Below are 18,078 nucleotides of genomic sequence, written 5' to 3'. Positions count from 1 at the left end.
CAGCGAGTCTGCACCACGGGGGATTGACTCCCCAAACAACTTACGTCTCTCTATCATCTTCTCCTGTACATAATTCAGTTGTAAATAGCACTCCTGTACAACTACCTGATTACATAGAATATACAGACTACAGTCTTGTGACACCAAGTGTCATCGATATTGCCATATGATAGGATTGGATGGTTCGCACCGAAGGGCCGGTTGGTGCCGAAAGACACCTCGTACGGATAACGACTGCAACCTCGACCGGCCGCAGTTGCAATCTGTGTGGGTAAAAGTTTGCAGCATCAAGGATTCATACGTCAGTTACCAGCCAGTCGGCAAGGCAAATGGTACGACGTGTCCTAAAGCGGTCTAGGAGAGGCATGCAGAGTCAAAAGTGGCTGACACGAAGAGAGAAAAGCATCTCGTCTTATTTGATCCCGCTGAAACCCTCCGCCAAGGAGCGTTCATCTTAAGAGTCTTGTCATCCTAAAAAGTATGCACTTTGGGCAGCATGGGTGATGCGATGGCGTGAAAGGGGAAACAGGGGTTTGTTGCGACGAAGAACTCTCTAAATGTGCGGATGATACCCCAGCCCGCGGACGAGAACCGCGGCAGTTTAAAGGGCTCCGCTACCGATGACCTTGGTAAAGAGGGCTACCTACTTTTTTCTGCTCTCGGCTGCGGATATCCTTTCCCGGGGATCATATGTCCATCTTGAAATCTTTCCTTTGAGAACAGAGTTGGCTGTTCTGGAACACGACATCCGCGACAAGATGGCATCAAAAACCGGTCCTGGAACCCCCGCAGCACACCCCAAAACTCCAAAAACTGCGGACAGTCCGGAGAAGCTTTTAAAAGGCCACCAAGCTGGTGAGCCGGGTGCAGAAGATGGCCCTCGAGTCAACAAAATACTCCGGTCTGGTTTCGATTTCGGGCTGTCAGGCTGGTCTGGTCTAATTCAAGTTCAGTCCCTAATATAACAGATGACAAGACCGCCATAATCCAATCTTTCCCTTCGGATCATGTTCGAATTCTCTCTCCTTTGCTGTGATTAGTTATTGGTGATGATTGTGTTTAGTCGGTTCCTACTATAATTTTTAATCTAAGTCTGTCACTTCTGTAATAATGCCTTCCTTAACCCAAGCCCTCGTTTCTCTTCTTTCGGCCGCAATCATCGGCCAGGTCCAGGCGGTTGACCCGCTTGTCGACCTTGGCTATACCAAACTCCAAGGAGTCGCCGAGCAGGGCGGTGCGACTCGATGGCTGGGCGTCCGGTTTGCTGCGCCGCCGGTGGGCCAGCTCCGATTCGCGGCGCCGGTTGATCCTCCGAACACTACTGATGTCGTCAATGCTTCGAATGTAAGAATCCCTCTGAGATGTAGGAATTAGCTTCGCTTTGCTGACAAGTCTACCCAGTTCCGTCCGATATGTCTGGCCCGAAGCGCCTCCGACTTCACGATGAAGCCCAACAAGCGCTTCACGACGGACGAAGACTGTCTCTATGTCAATGTTTTTGCACCGTCGAACGCGACACCTGATTCCAAGTTGCCAGTCATGTACTTCATCCAAGGCGGCGGGTTCCAGTCTCTTTCCAATGCCAACTTCAACGGCAGTGATCTGGCCAGGTTTGGAAACATGCTGGTCGTTCAGGTGAACTATAGAGTTGGTACGTGGTTGAACCTGGTGCATCTCGCACCGCATCACGAACTTGCAGAGCAAAGGCTAATGTCAACTACACGGCCCTATGGTTTCTTGCAGAGCAAGGAGGTGGAGGCTGGCGCGAGTATGAACAACGGCCTCAAGGACCAGATCCAAGGCCTGAAATGGCTGAAGCAACACGCCGCTGCTGTGAGCTTTCTTCCAACCCTATCTTCTGCTTCCCCGTTGCTGACTGACCTCGAAAAGTTCGGAGGAAACCCCGATCAGATGGTAGCCGTAGGTGACTCCGCCGGCGCAACCTCAGTAGCCATGCTTCTCGCGGCTTTTGGAGACATCGACCCAGGCCTGATCAAGGGAGCCATCATGGAATCCGTCTCCGTCGCCACCGTCCGCACCCTCGATCAAGGCCAAGAGCAGTACAGCTGCCTGACCAACGCCACCGGCTGCAACAAGCAAGCCGACTCCCTCGCCTGTCTCCGCGGCCTCAACGCGACGGCCCTGCAGACGGAGGACTGCCAGTTCAACCCCAACCTCGACGGCGACCTCGTCAAAGCGCCGACGCTGCAACGCTTCGCCGAGGGGAAGTATCTCAAGGTCCCTACCATCGCGGGAACCTGCACCGACGAGGGGACCAAGAACGTGCCCCAAAAGACCGACACCGTCGAGGAGGCCTTCAAGAACATGAACGATCAGGCCACCCAGTCCCTCAGCAACGCCTCCCTCGCCCTCCTCACAGAGACCTACCTCGACAAGCCGCAGCCCGTCTTCCCCAAATCAGGTAAACTCTGGCGCCAGCTCGCGACAGCCCACGGGGACTACAGAGCGCACTGCATCACCAAAATCTTCCAGGACGCCATGGCCCGCGACGGCGTAGCGACCTTCAACTACCGCTACGGACCCCTCGACGACGAGCAAGAGGCTCAAGGCTTCGGCGCCTACCACACCGTCGAGCTAAACGGCGTCTTTGGTCCCAACAACACAGACGGCGCCCCGCCAAAGAGCTACTCCACCACCAACGCGCCCATCGTGCCGCTGACGCAGGCCTACTGGGCCAGCTTCGTCCGCAGCCTCGACCCCAACGCCGCCAAGATCCAGGCAGGGATGCCCGTGTGGCAGGCGTGGACCGTCGACGGGAAGCAGAGGCTGCTGTTCCAGAATAACACGGGCACGATGGAGGGTATGCCCGCGGCGCAGCAGGATAACTGTGCCATGTTGGCGCCCATGATTCCGTTCATCGAGACGCCCGCTACGGATGCGCAGAAGGCGTCTGTGAATTTGCAAAAGGTGTCTGGGGCTACGGCGCCGGCAGCTGGCCAGCCTGCCAAGGCTCCGGCTGCTGGGAGCGGCGGCGGTATGAATATGGGCGAGTCCATGTCTGGCGGGCAGATGGGGATGGAGCCGGAGCATGGGAACAAGCGTAATGGCACCAAGCACGGCGGAGGAGAGGGCGGCGGTAAAGGTGGTGGCAAGGACAAAGGTAAAGGAAAGGGCATGGGCCACAAGAATGGTACGAGTCCTGATGCTCCGAAGCATGGAGGAGGAGGCGAAGGCGGTGGCAAGGGCGGCAAGGGTGGTGGTAAGGGGATGGGACACAAGAACGAGACGATGCCGAAGCCAGGAGGAGGTGGAGGGAAGGGAGGAGGCAGAGGTATGGGAGGCAGAAATGGGACCAACTCTACTCCTCCTACTGCACCTCCTCGGGTTGGCTCTGCTTCAAACATGGGATACGGACTCACCGGGGTGCTGTCGGCCACCGTTGTAGCATGCCTCGGGCAATTCCTTTTGGTTTAAGCCTGTAGAAGCCAGGTCGAGATATGTCTGTCGAGAGAGAATTACCAATATTATACAATGTGTTCAATGCCAGGAGCCATACTTTTGACATGCTACCAAGTCCCCAAGTTTATTCAGTGTTTCCGTCTATTTTAAAGCCGTGACTTTGGCGGTCCGGGCTGGCCTACTAAAGCGTTGTCGAATAATTGACCTTGATGCGTCGGTCGAGCGACCAGCCAGCCTTCAATGGCAGACACCAAGCCTTCTACCTCCTCGACAGAGTTGCCGGCGTGGAGGCAGATCCTCACCCGCTCGCTTCCCACCGGGACAGTAGGTGCCACAATCGGCCTCAGCATGAAGCCGTGCCTCTGGCAGTGCTGTGCCAGACCCCGGGGATCCGAAGTAAAGAGTGGAATGATGGGTGATCTCGGCTTCCCAGGCGCCAGGTGCATCAAGGTTCTATCCGGGCGGTGACGGTCCAGCATCTCTAGCAAGAGCTCGTTCGTCTGGTTGATGAGGGACCAGAGGTGTCGGAGGAGAGGCTCAGAGTGACCATTTGCGATGAAGTCGTAGGCCGTCTTAATGCTTGCCAGAGACGTGTAGGGCATGGCGGTGGTGTAGATGAGACTGCGGGCGTAGTTGATGAGGTATGACCGAGTGATGTAAGAGCACAGGATGATTGCTGTTCAAAGTAAGCATCAACGACATGAGATCGGGGTGTGAAATGTGAACCATACCTCCTGAGCAGCTCATTGCCTTGCCAAAAGTGTGAACTCGAGCCCACACCCGATCCTCGAGACCAAGCTCACAAACAAGCCCTCGCCCTCTTTGCCCGAGAAGTCCCGTCGAATGCGCCTCGTCGACGATGACAAGGCCGTTGCCGCGGGGAAGCAGCCGTTCAACACACTCAACCACCTTCTTGAGCGGCGCCACGTCCCCGTCCATGCTGTAGACCCCCTCGACAGCGATAAAGACGCGTTTGCGACCCTCGCGCACCAGGCGGCCCTCCTCACCATCGGTTAATCTAGACAGGACCTCGCTCAAGCTCTGGGGCCACTGCTGGGCTTCCGTGGGGTCCACCGTGTTATGCGCAAAGGCAATCTTCTTCTCCGCTCGGCTCAATTTCATGCCATCGTGGACGCTTGCGTGGATGAGCTCGTCGTAGACGATAATGTCGCCTGGTTGAGGGGCGCAGCTGAAGAGGCCGACGTTTGCGTCAAAGCCCGAGTTGAAGAGTAGGCCGGCTGGGCCGCGGTGGAAAACTGCGATTTCTCTCTCGAGGGATTCTGCGAGGGATACGTTGCCGTCTAATAAGCGTGAACCACCGGACCCAAGGAGCGATACGCCATGAGGTTTGTCATTGCCATTGAGCTTGCTACCAGTACTGCCATCTCTATTGTGTGCCTCCCGAGACGGGGACGGGGACGGGGACGGGGACGGCTCGAGGTGGGCCTTGATCCGGGACAGATACCGAGCCTGAACCTCGGGGTGGGTCGACAGAGAGAGGTAGGCGTTGGACGAAAAATCGGCGCTGCCGGCCGGAACGAGGGTCAGCCGCCGGAGCTGGCTCTTTGACTCCCGGCGGGCCAGGAGTGCCGCAAAGACCTTGTCCAGACGGTCGCTCGCCGGCATAGTTTTGAGATGAGCTGTAGCTGTCGGATGATTCCCGAGAAACTTTGCAATGTGAGTGGTTGAGTCACTTTGGTGTAGGTGAAAGGGGAACCATTTCAAACCTCGGCATTGGGGGACTATGGAGCTGTCTGCGGTCCGGCGTAGAGAAACAAACGAGCTCAACGAGGGAATTTCAACCCCCCCCTGGCCTGGCCCTGAAGATCTCTCTTAGAGTCCCGCATAGCCGAAAAGCGACGCGAGATGCAAGATCCATGCAAGGACGAACCCGCCCCTGGCCGCGCCGAGCCACCGATGGCACCGTTGAGAAAGCTACAAAAAATCGCCGTTAAAAAAGAAAAAAAAAAAAAAAGGATAACACTAACACCAACAGAAGCTCAACAACTTTGGCCTTTGATAGCCGCTTGCCCCAGTTTCTCGGCACAACAAATGCCGCAGCGCTAGAACAGGTACGGTATTACGGATACCTTACCCCGCCTGTTCTAACTTCTGTGTCCACTTCAGTGTTTCCCCGGCTCCCTTGGACTCTTGGAAACTCGGGGGGTTAGTAATAGGCATTGTGACTCGTCTGGTGACTCTGGTCTCTACGAATATTTGGGAGTTCAAGGTGCATGCTTTGACATCGAGTGAGCAGAGAGTCCGTCACATTTTCAACCAATTGCTCTTGGCTATTCGTTCTTCAAGTTCCCATCTCACATGGGAGCTTGAACCAGCCAAGAGAGCTCAATGGCACCCGTCGGTGCTCTGCTCTGGCGTTCGCTCAGGACATACCAGATCTATGGCGCCAACACCGATGTCGGCAAGACGGTCTTCGCCTCAGCCCTCTGCAATGCGGCCCGCAACTTCTGGCCGCAGGACAAGACGGCTTTCCTGAAACCCGTTTCTACGGGTCCGGCCACCGAAGCCGACGATAGGTGTATGTTGTGCTATCCGTAACCCAAACTCCACTGTCGACACCACCAATGTCGATCCCTTGATCCCGATTTGTGATCTCTCTTGTTCGTATAGCTAACACGGGGGGGACAGAAATGCGAATCCCTTCGGATTCAATTCCGCTCTTTGGCCTTGCTAATTCCGCTTCCCCTTCCCCTTCCCCAGTCACATCTCAAGGTTTGCGCCAGGCATCGCGAAGAAGACGCTGTTTCAGTTTGAGATTCCAGCGAGTCCACATCTGGCCGCTGCAGCGTCGGACCAGGTAAGCTGCCCAATTGCATCAATTGCATGCATTCATTGCACATTGCTGATCAAATCCCATTGAAAGCCGACCCCATCGGATAATGAAGTACTAAAAGGCATCTACAATTACTCATCCCGCCGAGCGGCCGAAGGGCCGGGCTGGCTCTTCATCGAAACCGCCGGCGGAGTCCACTCCCCGGCTCCGTCCGGCACCCCGCAGGCCGACCTCTACGCCCCGCTCCGGGCCCCGGTCATCTTCATCGGCGACGCCAAACTCGGCGGTATCTCTCAAACCATCTCGGCCTTTGAGTCTCTCAAGCTTCGCGGCTACGACGTCGAGAGTGTTCTGCTCTTCCGAGATGGGTACTACCAGAACGACACCTACTTGACCGACTACTTCCGCCGCGGACAGGGCATCCCCGTCACCGCCGTAGACCAGCCGCCCGCTCGCGCGCAGGACGAGCAGGCGGACGCGAAAGCAATGTCTCGTTACTACGCCGAATTATCGTCAAGCGCAGCCATCAAGGATACGTTGGACCACTTACGCGCCCGCCACCTCGCCCGCATCGCCCGTCTGGAAACCATGTCTCGCGACGCGCACGATATCATCTGGTACCCCTTCACGCAGCACAAGAGCCTGACACCAGACAAGATCACAGCAATCGACTCGGCCCACGGCGACAACTTCCAAACTCTGATCCCCCAGAGCCAACAGCAGCAACCCAGTGCCCAAGCCCTTCTGCAGCCATCCTTTGACGGATCCTCATCGTGGTGGACGCAGGGTCTCGGCCACGCCAACCCGAAACTCACCCTCGCAGCCTCGTACGCGGCCGGCCGCTACGGTCACGTAATGTTTGCCTCCGCCGTTCACGAGCCCGCTTTGGTCCTGGCCCGGACTCTACTCCAGGGCCTCCAGAACCCGCGCCTTTCGCGCGTGTTTTACTCCGACAACGGCAGCACGGGCATGGAAGTCGCCGTCAAGATGGGCCTGCGCGCCGCGCGGGTGCGGTACGGCTGGAAGGCCAATGACAAGCTCGAGATCCTGGGCCTCAGGGGCAGCTACCACGGCGACACCATGGGCGCGATGGACTCGACGGAGCCGTCCGTGTTCAACGAGAAGGTGGAGTGGTATGACGGCAAGGGGTTCTGGTTCGCGTACCCGTCCGTCATGTGTAAGGATGGCAGGTGGCAGGTACGGGTTCCGGATGTCCTGCGGGAGGAGCTGGGTGCTGGGCAAGAGTTTGGTAGCTTGTCTGCGGTGTTTGATGTCACTGGTAGAGAGGGGGCGGGGCAGGCTCGCGTGTATAAAGAGTACATCGCCGGCGTCCTGCGTCGTCTCCGGGACCAAGGGCGTAAGTTTGGTGCTTTGGTTATGGAGCCAGTTATCCTTGGAGCGGGAGGCATGATCATGGCGTAAGTACAAAACAGCCCAAACGCCGTGCAGCTGGAGACCTTCTTACTAATCTCCATACACAGCGATCCTCTATTCCAGAGTACTCTCGTCAAGGTAGTCCGTCAACACCCCGAGCTCTTCGGGACTGCAACTCGGTCTTCTTCGGCGGCAGACGACAAAACCTGGACCGGCCTCCCGGTAGTCTTTGACGAAGTCTTCACAGGCCTCACCCGTCTGGGCCGCTTCTCTGCCGCATCCTTCCTCGGCGTCGACCCTGACGTTGTCTGCAACGCCAAGCTGCTCACCGGCGGCCTGGTGCCCCTCTGCACCACCTCAGCCTCCGACAGTATCTTCCGAGCCTTTGAGAGCGACGAAAAGAGTGATGCCCTGCTCCACGGTCACAGCTACACCGCTCACGCGGTCGGATGCCAAGTTGCCCTCGAATCACTGCGGGAGCTGCAGAGAATCGACCGCGACGGGGAGTGGAATTGGGCCAAGACGAACGGGTGGGGGGCTTCAGCGACGGTAGACTCTGCGACTCACGTTGAATCTGGCAGCTCTGCTGAAGCGTGGTCTGTCTGGTCTCAGTCTTTTGTTGACTGGGTTTCGAAGCAGGCTGATCGGGTGGACGGCGTGTGGGCCTTGGGATCCGTTCTTGCGATTCATTTGCAGGATAGCGAGGGTGCTGGGTATTCGAGCAATGCCGCTGCGAACCTTCAAAGTGCTCTGCTTCAGGGAGAGCATGGCGCCGAGGGTGCAAGATGGAACGTTCACAGCAGAGTTCTTGGAAATGTCCTCTACGTGATGACGAGCCAGACAACGAAGCAAGAGGATATCGAGAGGTTGGAAAGTTTGTTGCGAAAGTCCCTTGTCTGATTACAGGCATGTGCTATGGACAAGGTAGACGTGTAATTTTAACACCAAAAGTCTGGTATCGGCCCTTGAGCGAATCTACCAAAGCTTGTTGCATAATTTAGTGACTTGGTATCACAGGTGCAGCTACCTCGTGCCTGCTTTCATTATGCCCTCCTTGATACGAAGTATCTAGAGACATGTAATCTTGTCTTTGCAATGCCTATCTAGAGCTCGTCTGTGGAGTTGTCCCAGCGGGCGCGCGCCAGCTGCTTCATGCCCGAATGATTTGACGCTTCCATCGGCAGGCGCGCGATGTTCCTCCCTCTCCAAGGGCCGCAAGTACAGCATCTAAGTTTAGTATTAGAGGAACTCGGGCTAGTTTACTATGTCGACTGTCGTGAGAGAAAGGGCACTTACATAACACTAACGATGAAGAGGAGGCCGACACAACCGCAGCCGACACTTACGCCTACCCTCTGCTCATCTGTAAGATCTTTAAATGTGAGCGCTGATTCGACACGAGGCACGCTGGTGAGATCTAGTAGTACCTTGCATGATGCCGCTTCTGGGCGGCGGCGTTGGCGGCTTGTCTGATGTAGAAGGGGTTGCTTCTGGAGGTGGGCTGCCTGTCGGAGGACTACCTGTCGGAGGACTACCTGTCGGAGGACGACTGTCTGTCGGGGGTGCACCTGGATTTGGACTCCCGGTAGAAGTAGCGGTAGGAGGAGCCAGCGAAGTGTACAATGTCGACGGTGGTCGTGTGGTAGGTCTGGTGGCAGACGCAGTACCAGTGAAAGACGGAGTAAAAGATGCGCTCGTCGAAGGGGCCAGACTAGAGTTTGTCTCTGAGGTTTTTTTAGTGCTCGTCGGTGTTGGTGTGGCATCTAATTGCGTCTTCATTGATCTTGAGGCACAAGAGAAGGCCGTCGCCTTGCCCCCAGGCTATGTGAGTGTTGCGCAGAAACGGTCTGTTCCCGTGCTATAGAGGCCATGTTAGGAGAGTTCGGTGCATCGCATTGACGTGTCCATAACAAAGTGCGCGTAGCAACTTACCATATCAAAGCGCCTGGATTTGACAGTATGGACTGCCCTGACCCGGGGAAGCATGTAGTGTAGATTGAACAGCTAGGGCCTTTCCCATCGCAGCACCCAATGAATCCATCCTTGTTGGTCCTGCAAGAGCCGTTGTTTGGGCATGCGAAAGGTTGATCTAGAAAATGCTCAGCTACATGATCTCAAAGAGTCGGTTGTACAATGTCTACTTACTCGCAACGTAGCCGCAAGTGTTCGGGTCTTGCAATTGCCTGCCGAGGATGGCTCCGGATGGAACCGCGGCTGCAGTCATTGTCATGTTTGCCTTGTTGATGTCGACTGCTACATGATGAGAAACCTGAGCGGCAGCGACACTCCATTCAAAGAAGAAGCCGGCTAGGATAAGAGAAATCATTGTAAGATTGGAAGAGTCGATAAAAGTGTGTCAAGTTCGCCTATCAGTCATAAGCTGCCATGTAACCGAGCACTTCGCAGTTGGAAGTCTATACAAGTCTTTCCTAGGGGTTCTTCTTCTTAAGCAAAAAATTGCCCTTCACTGTTACACCGAGGCATCTATGTGATTGATTTGAGTAAAGAGGTCGAGAGTGAGACTTTGTTCCCTCCCTGCTCATCTGGCAGCCTTACGATTGGAATGATCGGCTCGCGACGTAGTCTGCCAGGAACGCCTAACAAGATGCTAGATCATTACAGGTTTTCAGTCTCTTAAGGAGTCTACACCGAAGAACTCATGGCCCATATGACTGAACGATGCGCGAGCCTGGAAGATGTCAACGATTCCAACCTCTACATTGAACAGCTCAAGTCAACAACGAGCTTCAACATCATCGAACTTGATCGATGCAAAGAAGAGATATGCGGCGCCATCTGGGGCGATGCCAACCCCGATATCTCAGGAATAGGGGTAAGTACGCTTCACTTGGCTGACACCACCTACCTTTCCAACGGTACTAAATCATAACATCAACAGGTTTCTATCGGTTACGCCGTCGAACTAGCCCTGGGCTTCGTCCTAGCCTCCCTCGTATTGATGATACGCCAAAGACACGGTCCAAGAGCAGAGTTCTTCCAACTTGTTCTCAAAGCCGGCTTCGACGCCTTCTTCGAGTTCGCAATTTACTTTGCCATTGCCATCGAAATCGCAGCGGTAGTCATGCTCGTCAACAAGGACTTTGGCATATCCACAGCCGGCTTCGGCGCCAATGAAGCCCAAATCGCCCTCGCCGTCTCCGTCGTCTGCATTCTCCCGCTTCTGTACCCCATCGCCCTTTCACCCCTGGACCTGTTCCATCCAGAGAGCGAAAGACAGGCGCAGCAGAACAGCAGAAAATTGCAACAGCGCCAGAGACGACAACGGGACTTCAGCCTGGTGCTCTTCGCCCTTGTCTGCGTCTTGTTCTTCTACCCGTTCCTGTCGCAGTGCATACACAACTGGGCACCGCTCCGCGTAGGCGAGGGCAATGGCGGCGATGGGAAAACATACCTCACAGAGGAGGAGTGGGAGAGGATCCGGGACATGTGCTTTGGCAAGGTCAACAACTTCACCGTCAGTGAGCATTGGGCCCTCGCCGTATGCGAGATCATCGCCTCGTTACTCATCTTCTTATTCATGTTGTGGCATGCCATGGAGCTTGGCATCCGCAGGATCGGTATATTGGGAAGGATCGCGAGCGGACCGTCACTCTTTCGCGGACTCGACGGTTCGTCGAGCGGGCGTGGGCGAGTCAGAGTCTGGTCCAGGCTCTGCTCTGCTGCTGTTCGTCCCGCTTTTCTTCGGTTGCGCACTTCTTTGGTGCATCTTCCGTCTGAGGAGCATTCAGGCAGCGGCGGCGAGCAACATGGGGAGTGAGTATGCTGGGAACGACTGGGGGTTTGGGCAGATTGTTGGCATCATCATCTTTGCTCCTGTTCCTACGGAGATGCTATTTGCGGCGTGGGAGGCACGGTCTCTTGTTTTGACGAGTGATTACGACAGCGTGAGTAGTCGCAGCTAGCTATCCTGACTGCTTGAGGTTTTGATTCATCTTACGGTCTTCTAAATCGATGTCTTTAGAACTGCTTGAACAGCACGGCCAGATATTTTGTGAACATATACAGTATGCGTCAGGCTAGAGTACAACAATGCACGTCGTTCGCTGATTGATACATCGGGCGCGGGAGGTAGGCAGTTTTTCGAAGAAGAGAGATCTTCGCATGGGGCCTTGCCAGGGGTCTCTGCTGTTCCGATGCATCGAACGCATGTAGAAAAGTCTGGATGAAGCCACCAACCGGGCCTTTCCCAGAGATTTAGTTATTCAAAGCAAGGACGGAAGGCTAGATAGAGCGCGACAGGCGACGAGGACCTTTTATGCGGCCGTCCATTTTAAGGTGCTGTTTCACCCGGAGTTAGTGTTGGGTCTTGGTTGCAATTCCCGGGTGAGTGTATGAGTGGTCGCCCTATGCAAGAACGAGGGTGGAGTTAAGACTAGAGGTGCAGTTGATGACAGACAGCACGGAAGGGAGGACGACGACGCAGGATGATGAGATGGGATAGCTATGTGATGAGAGTGCAGCGTTTGAAGTTACGGATGCTTCAAGTTTCTTCTCGGCCGACAGGTGCGCCTGAGTCTTACGAGTCTCTACTCATGAGTAGAGTCCAAGGATACTATCCGCGGAGTAGAATAAACCGAGGCACCATGAGATAACTGCGATATCCCCGTGCGAAATGCAGAAAGAGTTGAAGGATTCCCGGCGCTATGAAGTGAATATGCCGACGTCCAGTCCGTGTCTGCGTGTCTCTTCTTGATCAGTGATCACCGTAGTAGAGCAGCATGCCAGTGCTACCTTATTCAATCTAGGGCGTACGTAGTAAGGGTCTTTTGCCAAGTTCAGACTAGAAGGCGAATTGGAAGCTTCTGTCGCAGAGATCTGCAGCGGTTAAAAACCCTTCGCCCAACTTGTGTGGGCGAGAATGAGAGTGAAAGTGAGTTTGTGTGAGTGAGCTGTGAGGTCATGGGTTGCTGACGTATGCGCCACTCCCCCGGCCCCAAACTCTGATGATCCTCTTCGTCCTTGTCCACCACACACTATCCGTACGACCACAAATCACGACAAGTTGAACCAGTGAAGACGGAGAGAAGTTAGCGCAGCGGTCCCAGGGAAAACGGAGGAGATCTGCAATATAAACTGTCCCGTGCGCCGCCAAATGCCGACCGCTTCCCGCCCGCCCTGCCGCCGCGCCTCAAATGTTCCGTTCCAGTGCGATCCTCTACTCTTTTCAAGCTTTGCTCAGTCATACTCGCAGAAGATCACTGATCCTGGTCGGGCCAGCCGTCTTTCCGTCCCCCCTTGTTCTGCAGATGCAGACTGCAGACTGCGGCGCCACTCGTTCAGATTCAAACAAGTTGTGGAATTGCCTAGGCACAGAAGAAGAGCCAGTAGAAGCTTGAGCAACTCGAGAGATACGAAGAGATCGGGCCTTGGGCCACATCTCACAGGCTCGCAGCCCATTGGATCGGGTTCCCACATTCTCGAATCACACACCAAGTTCTCTCCGAGCCCTCCGAAGGAGGAAAGCGGATATCACGGCCCGTCCTAGCATCAAAGCTTGACCCTTGATCCACCCCACACACACGCGTACGGTAGCGTCTGCAACGTTGAGGCACTCTTGCAGATGTAGTCCTGTCACTGTGAGGCATATCCAGGCGGCCAGGGCCCAGGGGGTAACTGACAGACAGTCGGACTGAGACCAGTCAGGTCCAATATTCGCCGGTTTGCTGCCCAGTTCGTGAACGGCGAGCCCGCGCCTATCAGACTGAAGTCAGTCAAGGGATCTACCTGCTCCCTTACTCTGTATCCGTACGTTACTGTACTGTGGAATAGCAAGGAGGTCCCATCAAAAAGGCCTTCAACATGCCGTGAATGTCACCCGAAGTGCGGTTTCGCAATCGCAGTTCGGACTCGAGCGAGAATATCCATGGACCATGGTCCATGGATGAAGCACAGAGTATCCACCACCCCCGTCCGCTCGCCTCTACGTAGTATGCCCCTTTTGACGGCCGAATTCCGTCCTCAACTCCTCCGTCCTTTTCGCCCTACACTGCCCGTACGCGCCCCGCTAGAAACCGGAACTTCTTTCTGGCACTTTGCGAGGGCAAAGGTGGGCAAAGGCCGCACACCAGCGGTGACACCTTGGACTAGTTCGCGGCTCGCCCCTAGAGAACGACCGATCTTCCTGCGTTAGAGACACGGCTTAGTTCAGCACTGAGCAACAAACGAACTCGAAACGAGCCTTTTCTTCCCTCCTCTCTTGCTCCTCCTGCTTCAGTCTTTGCTCCACTCGCGGCGCCGGCGCACCTTGGAGCGCCGACCGGCCGATAGCGGTCCCGGTCCTTGTTGCAGCACGGTGGAACTGCTGCCATGTGGGCATGACGTCTTGATCTCAACTCCTTCGCCGAGCTATGTCCTTCTTCGCTGGATAGGTGTACGGACTTGAGCATCATGGCAAAATGCCGCCGCATAGCTGGGGCCCAGAACTATGCTGGACCCAAAACTATGTTTTGCTACCTTTACCTGGGTGAGGAGAGAGCTCTGCTTCTTCCGATTATGTAAAGACTCTGGCTTGGCCCCGTGAATCTTGGTATTGAACTCACACACATTCACACATTTCACTCTCACACGTCTCTTGACTATCATCTACAACTGCAATATAATACAGCTTATACCACTTGACACCTTCGACCATCGATAACAACGCTACCACACGATACCAATTTACTACTTTTAACAAACCAGCACTATACTACTTCAGCATGGCACAGCCCCAGTACGGAAAGCGCTTGATTCCCCAGGTCCTCGACGAGGTCGCAGAGTCAGAACCCCACAGAGAATTCTTCTCCGTCCCCCGCTCCTCGAACCCTCAAGATGGCTGGAAGCCCATCTCCTACAAGCAGATCGCCAACGCGGTGAACCGGATAGCCCAGAGAATCATCGACAAGCGCGGCAAGCCTGAGCCGGGAAGCTTCCCGACCCTCACCTACATCGGCCCCAACGATGCCCGCTACATGATCATCATGATCGCCTGTATCAAGGCCGGATACAAGGCTCTCCTCATCTCACCGAGAAACTCCTTTGAAGGCCAGATGAACCTGTTCGAGAAGACAGATTGCCACATCATCTGCTTCGACTCGTCCTTCAAGGATGTCATCCAACCCCTGCTGGAAGAGCGCCCCATGGACGCCATCATGGTCAGCTCGGCAGACGCCTGGCTCTCGGACGACGAGGTGCCTCATTTCCCCTACACAAAGACCTACGAAGAGGCACAAAACGACCCCGTTGTCGTCCTGCACACGAGCGGCAGCACAGGGCTGCCGAAGCCCATCGTCGCCCGCGTCGGCATGATCGCCGTCGCCGACGCCTTCCACAACGTCCCCGACTTCATGGGCTCAGAGAACTGCATAAAATCCATCATGCACGGCACCCGCCTCTTCCTGCCGATGCCCCTCTTCCACGCCGCCGGCTGCTACATGTCAACGTTCGCCGCGATCTACTGGGGACGGCCCGTCGCGCTGGGCCACACGGACCGGCCCCTGACGCCGCAGACTGTTATTGACGCCGTACAGTACGCCAAGATCGACAACGTGATTCTGCCCCCCGCCATCCTCGAGGAGATGAGCCACATGCCCGAGGGCATCGCAGCGCTCAAGAAGTTCAAGCGCGTCAACTTTGGCGGCGGTAACCTCGCTCGCGGCGCCGGCGATAACCTTGTTAAGGAGGGCGTCCCCGTCTCTAGCGTCATTGCCTTCACCGAGGCCGCGCCCCTGCCTTACTACCTCCAGAAGAACCACGAGCTGTGGCAGTGGTTCATCGTCGACTCTGACAGGCTCGGCGTCGACTGGCGCCAGGCCAGTGGTGAGGAAGAGGATATCTACGAACAGGTCATTGTCCGCAAGGAAAAGGCGGACCCCCTCCAGGGCATCTTCTACACCTTCCCCGACGTCAACGAGTACAACACAAAGGACCTGTACCGCAAGCACCCGACCTTGCCCAACCACTGGATGTACTACGGCCGCTCCGACAACATCATTGTCTTCTCCAACGGCGAGAAGCTCAACCCCGTCACCATTGAGGAGATCGTCACCGGCCACCCCAGAGTCAAGGGTGCCGTTGTCGCTGGCGTCATGCGCTTCCAGCCTCTCCTCATCCTCGAGCCCACCGAGCCCCTGACCTCCGAGGACGACATCCAGCAGTTTATTGACGATGTCTGGCCCCTGGTCGTCAAGGCGAACAAGGAGACCGTCGCCCACGGCCAGATCGGCCGCGCCTTCATCGGCGTTACCAACCCGGAGAAGCCCTTCCCCCGCGCCGGCAAGGGCACTATCCAGCGTCCCATGGCCCTGAAGCTCTACAAGGACGAGCTCGACGAGTGGTACAACAAGGCCGAGGACGGAGCTGACTCGCTGTCCGTGAACATTGACATGTCCTCCCAGCAAGGCATGATCGACTCCATCGAGAAGCTCTTCCAGCAGACCCTCGGCAGCCGCGCCCTCTCCGCCGACTCGGACTTCTTCAGCGCCGGAATCGACTCCATGCAGGTCATCAACGCCTCCCGCCTCCTCCGCAAGGGCCTCGAGGCCGCCGGCGCAAACATCACCGCCGACGCCATCGCCACCCGCGTCATCTACGCCCATCCCACTCCTCGCCAGCTGGCTGCATACCTCATGGACCGCGTCAGCAAGAACACCACCGCCAACAGCAACGGCGACGGCGCGAACCACGACATGCACGCCATGGAGGCCCAACTGCAAAAGTACACCCGCGACCTCCCCAAGAGCAACGGCTCCAAGCCCGCGCCCAACGACAAGGGCCAGACCGTCCTCGTCACCGGCACCACCGGCGCCCTGGGCTCCTACCTCCTCGACTTCATGGAACACAACCCGGCCGTGTCAAAGGTCGTCTGCCTCAACCGCAGCGAAGACAGCGGCAAGCGACAGATCAAGATGTCCGCCGATCGCGGCCTCGCCACCACCTGGAAAAAGGCAGAGTTCCTCTGCGTCGACATGTCCAAGAGCAACCTCGGCCTCGAGCCTGAGGTCTACGACCGCCTTCTCAAGGAAGCAGACCGCATCATCCACAACGCTTGGCCCGTCAACTTCAACATCTCTGTCGAGACGTTCGAGCCGCACATCCGCGGTGTCCGCCACTGGGTTGACTTCTCCCTTCGCGCCGCCAAGAAAGTGCCCGTCGTCTTCGTGAGCTCCATCGGCACCGTCGACACCTGGCAAGGTCCCGGGCCCGTCCCGGAGAAGAGGCTGATGGACCTGTCTCTGCCGAGCACGGGCTACGGCCGCTCCAAGATGGTCAGCTCCCTCATCCTCGACGAGGCGACGCAGGTCTCGGGTGTGCCAACCGCCGTCGTCCGCGTCGGACAGGTCGCGGGCCCGCAGTCCAAGGACGGCGTGTGGAACCGCCAGGAGTGGCTTCCCACCATCATCGCCAGCTCAAAGTACCTCGGCGTGCTGCCACGTGACCTCGGCGCCATGGCGACAGTCAACTGGACCCCCATCGAGGGTATCGCGAACCTCATCCTCGAGGTGTCTGGCATTGCTGCCCCCGTGCCGTTGGAGAAGATCAACGGCTACTTCCACGGCGTGAACCCGCGCACCGTGCCCTGGGAGACCCTGGCCGAAGCCGTGAGGGAGTTTTACGGCGATGGCGTCATCAAGAAGCTTGTTTCCTTCAAGGAGTGGGTTGAGTTGTTGGAGAACAGCGCGGCGACCACGGATGACGTTGACAAGAACCCCGGTATCAAGCTGCTTGACTTCTACCAGGGATTGGCCATGGGCGAGGGACAGGGTGTCGAGTTCTCCATGGAGCGGACGACAAAGAGTAGCAAGACGATGAAGGAGATGCAGGCTGTGACGCCTGAGTTGATGCGAAACTGGTGCAGACAGTGGGCGTTTTAGAGAATGACAAACATTGGGGATTGGGAAAGCATAGAGTACTATTTTAATAATGTACATAGATGAGATATGACAATTTGATTCCAAGCATCTGACAACCTTCTTTTCTTTCCACCGTCATCTGCTTGTACAGCAAGACATTCAACAGTCCAGCACAGTCTGTTCGCCCTCGCTCGCCGTCGTGCCAACTAGGGACAACCTTGATAGCGCAGCTGTATTCAGTTGATACCATTGTCGATTACGCGCCAGAAAGTGAACAGCTGACTCTCACACTCTATTCAATGTGATCAAGTATCAAGGAATGAATGGTATTTTAGCGTTCTCTTCTCAATCATCAAAACAAATCCAAATCATATAAAACTCGATAACTGAACGTGTTATTGAAGATGGTCTCATCAAATTCTACGCAAGATATCTTCTTCCATCGTCCTCGCCCCTGAAGAATGACCATCTCAAGTTCAAGCAACCCAAAGAACACCAGAAAATGAGTCAACAGAATAACGATGGTCCCAAGGGCGATACTCTTGCTCCATCCAACCAGAAAAAAGACTGTGATAATCCACGACATTGCGTGGAATCAACACATTGGACCTCAGACCCGCCCTTCATCTTGAACCCACG

At 55.9% G+C, this 18,078-nt stretch overlaps 6 protein-coding genes across 6 annotated transcripts; 5 read left to right on the top strand and 1 right to left on the bottom strand.

Moving 5' to 3' along the window:
• Positions 1-1,030: 1,030 nt before the first annotated feature.
• On the top strand, positions 1,031-3,435 carry BDP81DRAFT_486921 (Alpha/Beta hydrolase protein; the record flags this gene model as incomplete). The annotated part of the gene is made up of 3 exons (XM_060595209.1): positions 1,031-1,344; positions 1,375-1,651; positions 1,700-3,435. The coding sequence occupies exons 1-3, from the start codon at positions 1,111-1,113 to the stop codon at positions 3,433-3,435; spliced, it is 2,247 nt and encodes a 748-aa protein (XP_060451869.1). The 5' UTR covers positions 1,031-1,110.
• A 131-nt stretch (positions 3,436-3,566) lies between these two features.
• BDP81DRAFT_388714 (aminotransferase class I and II) lies at positions 3,567-5,046 on the bottom strand (the record flags this gene model as incomplete). The annotated part of the gene is made up of 2 exons (XM_060587168.1): positions 3,567-4,096; positions 4,152-5,046. The coding sequence occupies 2 exons, from the start codon at positions 5,044-5,046 to the stop codon at positions 3,567-3,569; spliced, it is 1,425 nt and encodes a 474-aa protein (XP_060451868.1).
• Positions 5,047-5,470: 424 nt separating this feature from the next.
• Positions 5,471-8,590, top strand: BDP81DRAFT_413534 (dethiobiotin synthase). Its single transcript, XM_060589294.1, has 5 exons — positions 5,471-5,492; positions 5,548-5,957; positions 6,142-6,238; positions 6,305-7,632; positions 7,696-8,590. Exons 2-5 carry the CDS (start codon positions 5,770-5,772, stop codon positions 8,486-8,488), a joined length of 2,406 nt encoding a protein of 801 aa, XP_060451867.1. The 5' UTR covers positions 5,471-5,492; positions 5,548-5,769; the 3' UTR covers positions 8,489-8,590.
• Positions 8,591-10,247: 1,657 nt separating this feature from the next.
• Positions 10,248-11,511, top strand: BDP81DRAFT_388712 (uncharacterized protein; the record flags this gene model as incomplete). The annotated part of the gene is made up of 3 exons (XM_060587167.1): positions 10,248-10,421; positions 10,488-11,166; positions 11,228-11,511. 3 exons carry the CDS (start codon positions 10,248-10,250, stop codon positions 11,509-11,511), a joined length of 1,137 nt encoding a protein of 378 aa, XP_060451866.1.
• A 418-nt stretch (positions 11,512-11,929) lies between these two features.
• On the top strand, positions 11,930-12,557 carry BDP81DRAFT_413531 (uncharacterized protein; the record flags this gene model as incomplete). The annotated part of the gene is made up of 1 exon (XM_060589293.1): positions 11,930-12,557. A coding segment is annotated over exon 1 (163 nt), but the record flags the coding sequence as incomplete, so codon positions are not given.
• A 1,750-nt stretch (positions 12,558-14,307) lies between these two features.
• BDP81DRAFT_388711 (thioester reductase domain-containing protein) lies at positions 14,308-17,460 on the top strand (the record flags this gene model as incomplete). The annotated part of the gene is made up of 1 exon (XM_060587166.1): positions 14,308-17,460. The coding sequence occupies one exon, from the start codon at positions 14,308-14,310 to the stop codon at positions 17,458-17,460; it is 3,153 nt and encodes a 1,050-aa protein (XP_060451864.1).
• Positions 17,461-18,078: the final 618 nt, after the last annotated feature.

This window comes from Colletotrichum phormii (genome assembly GCF_030913505.1).
Source record: "Colletotrichum phormii strain CBS 102054 chromosome Unknown BDP81scaffold_1, whole genome shotgun sequence".
Taxonomy (NCBI): Eukaryota; Fungi; Ascomycota; class Sordariomycetes; order Glomerellales; family Glomerellaceae; genus Colletotrichum; species Colletotrichum phormii.
This window is presented reverse-complemented; position numbering and strand designations above follow the sequence as displayed.

Excerpts from the sequence above, each read along its gene's own strand:
- BDP81DRAFT_413534 (XM_060589294.1), top strand. The coding sequence starts at position 5,770 with ATGGCACCCGTCGGTGCTCTGCTCTGGCGTTCGCTCAGGACATACCAG. Across the intron at positions 6,239-6,304 it reads CCGCTGCAGCGTCGGACCAG|CCGACCCCATCGGATAATGA; the intron begins GTAAGCTGCCCA and ends TCCCATTGAAAG. Across the intron at positions 7,633-7,695 it reads GCGGGAGGCATGATCATGGC|CGATCCTCTATTCCAGAGTA; the intron begins GTAAGTACAAAA and ends CTCCATACACAG.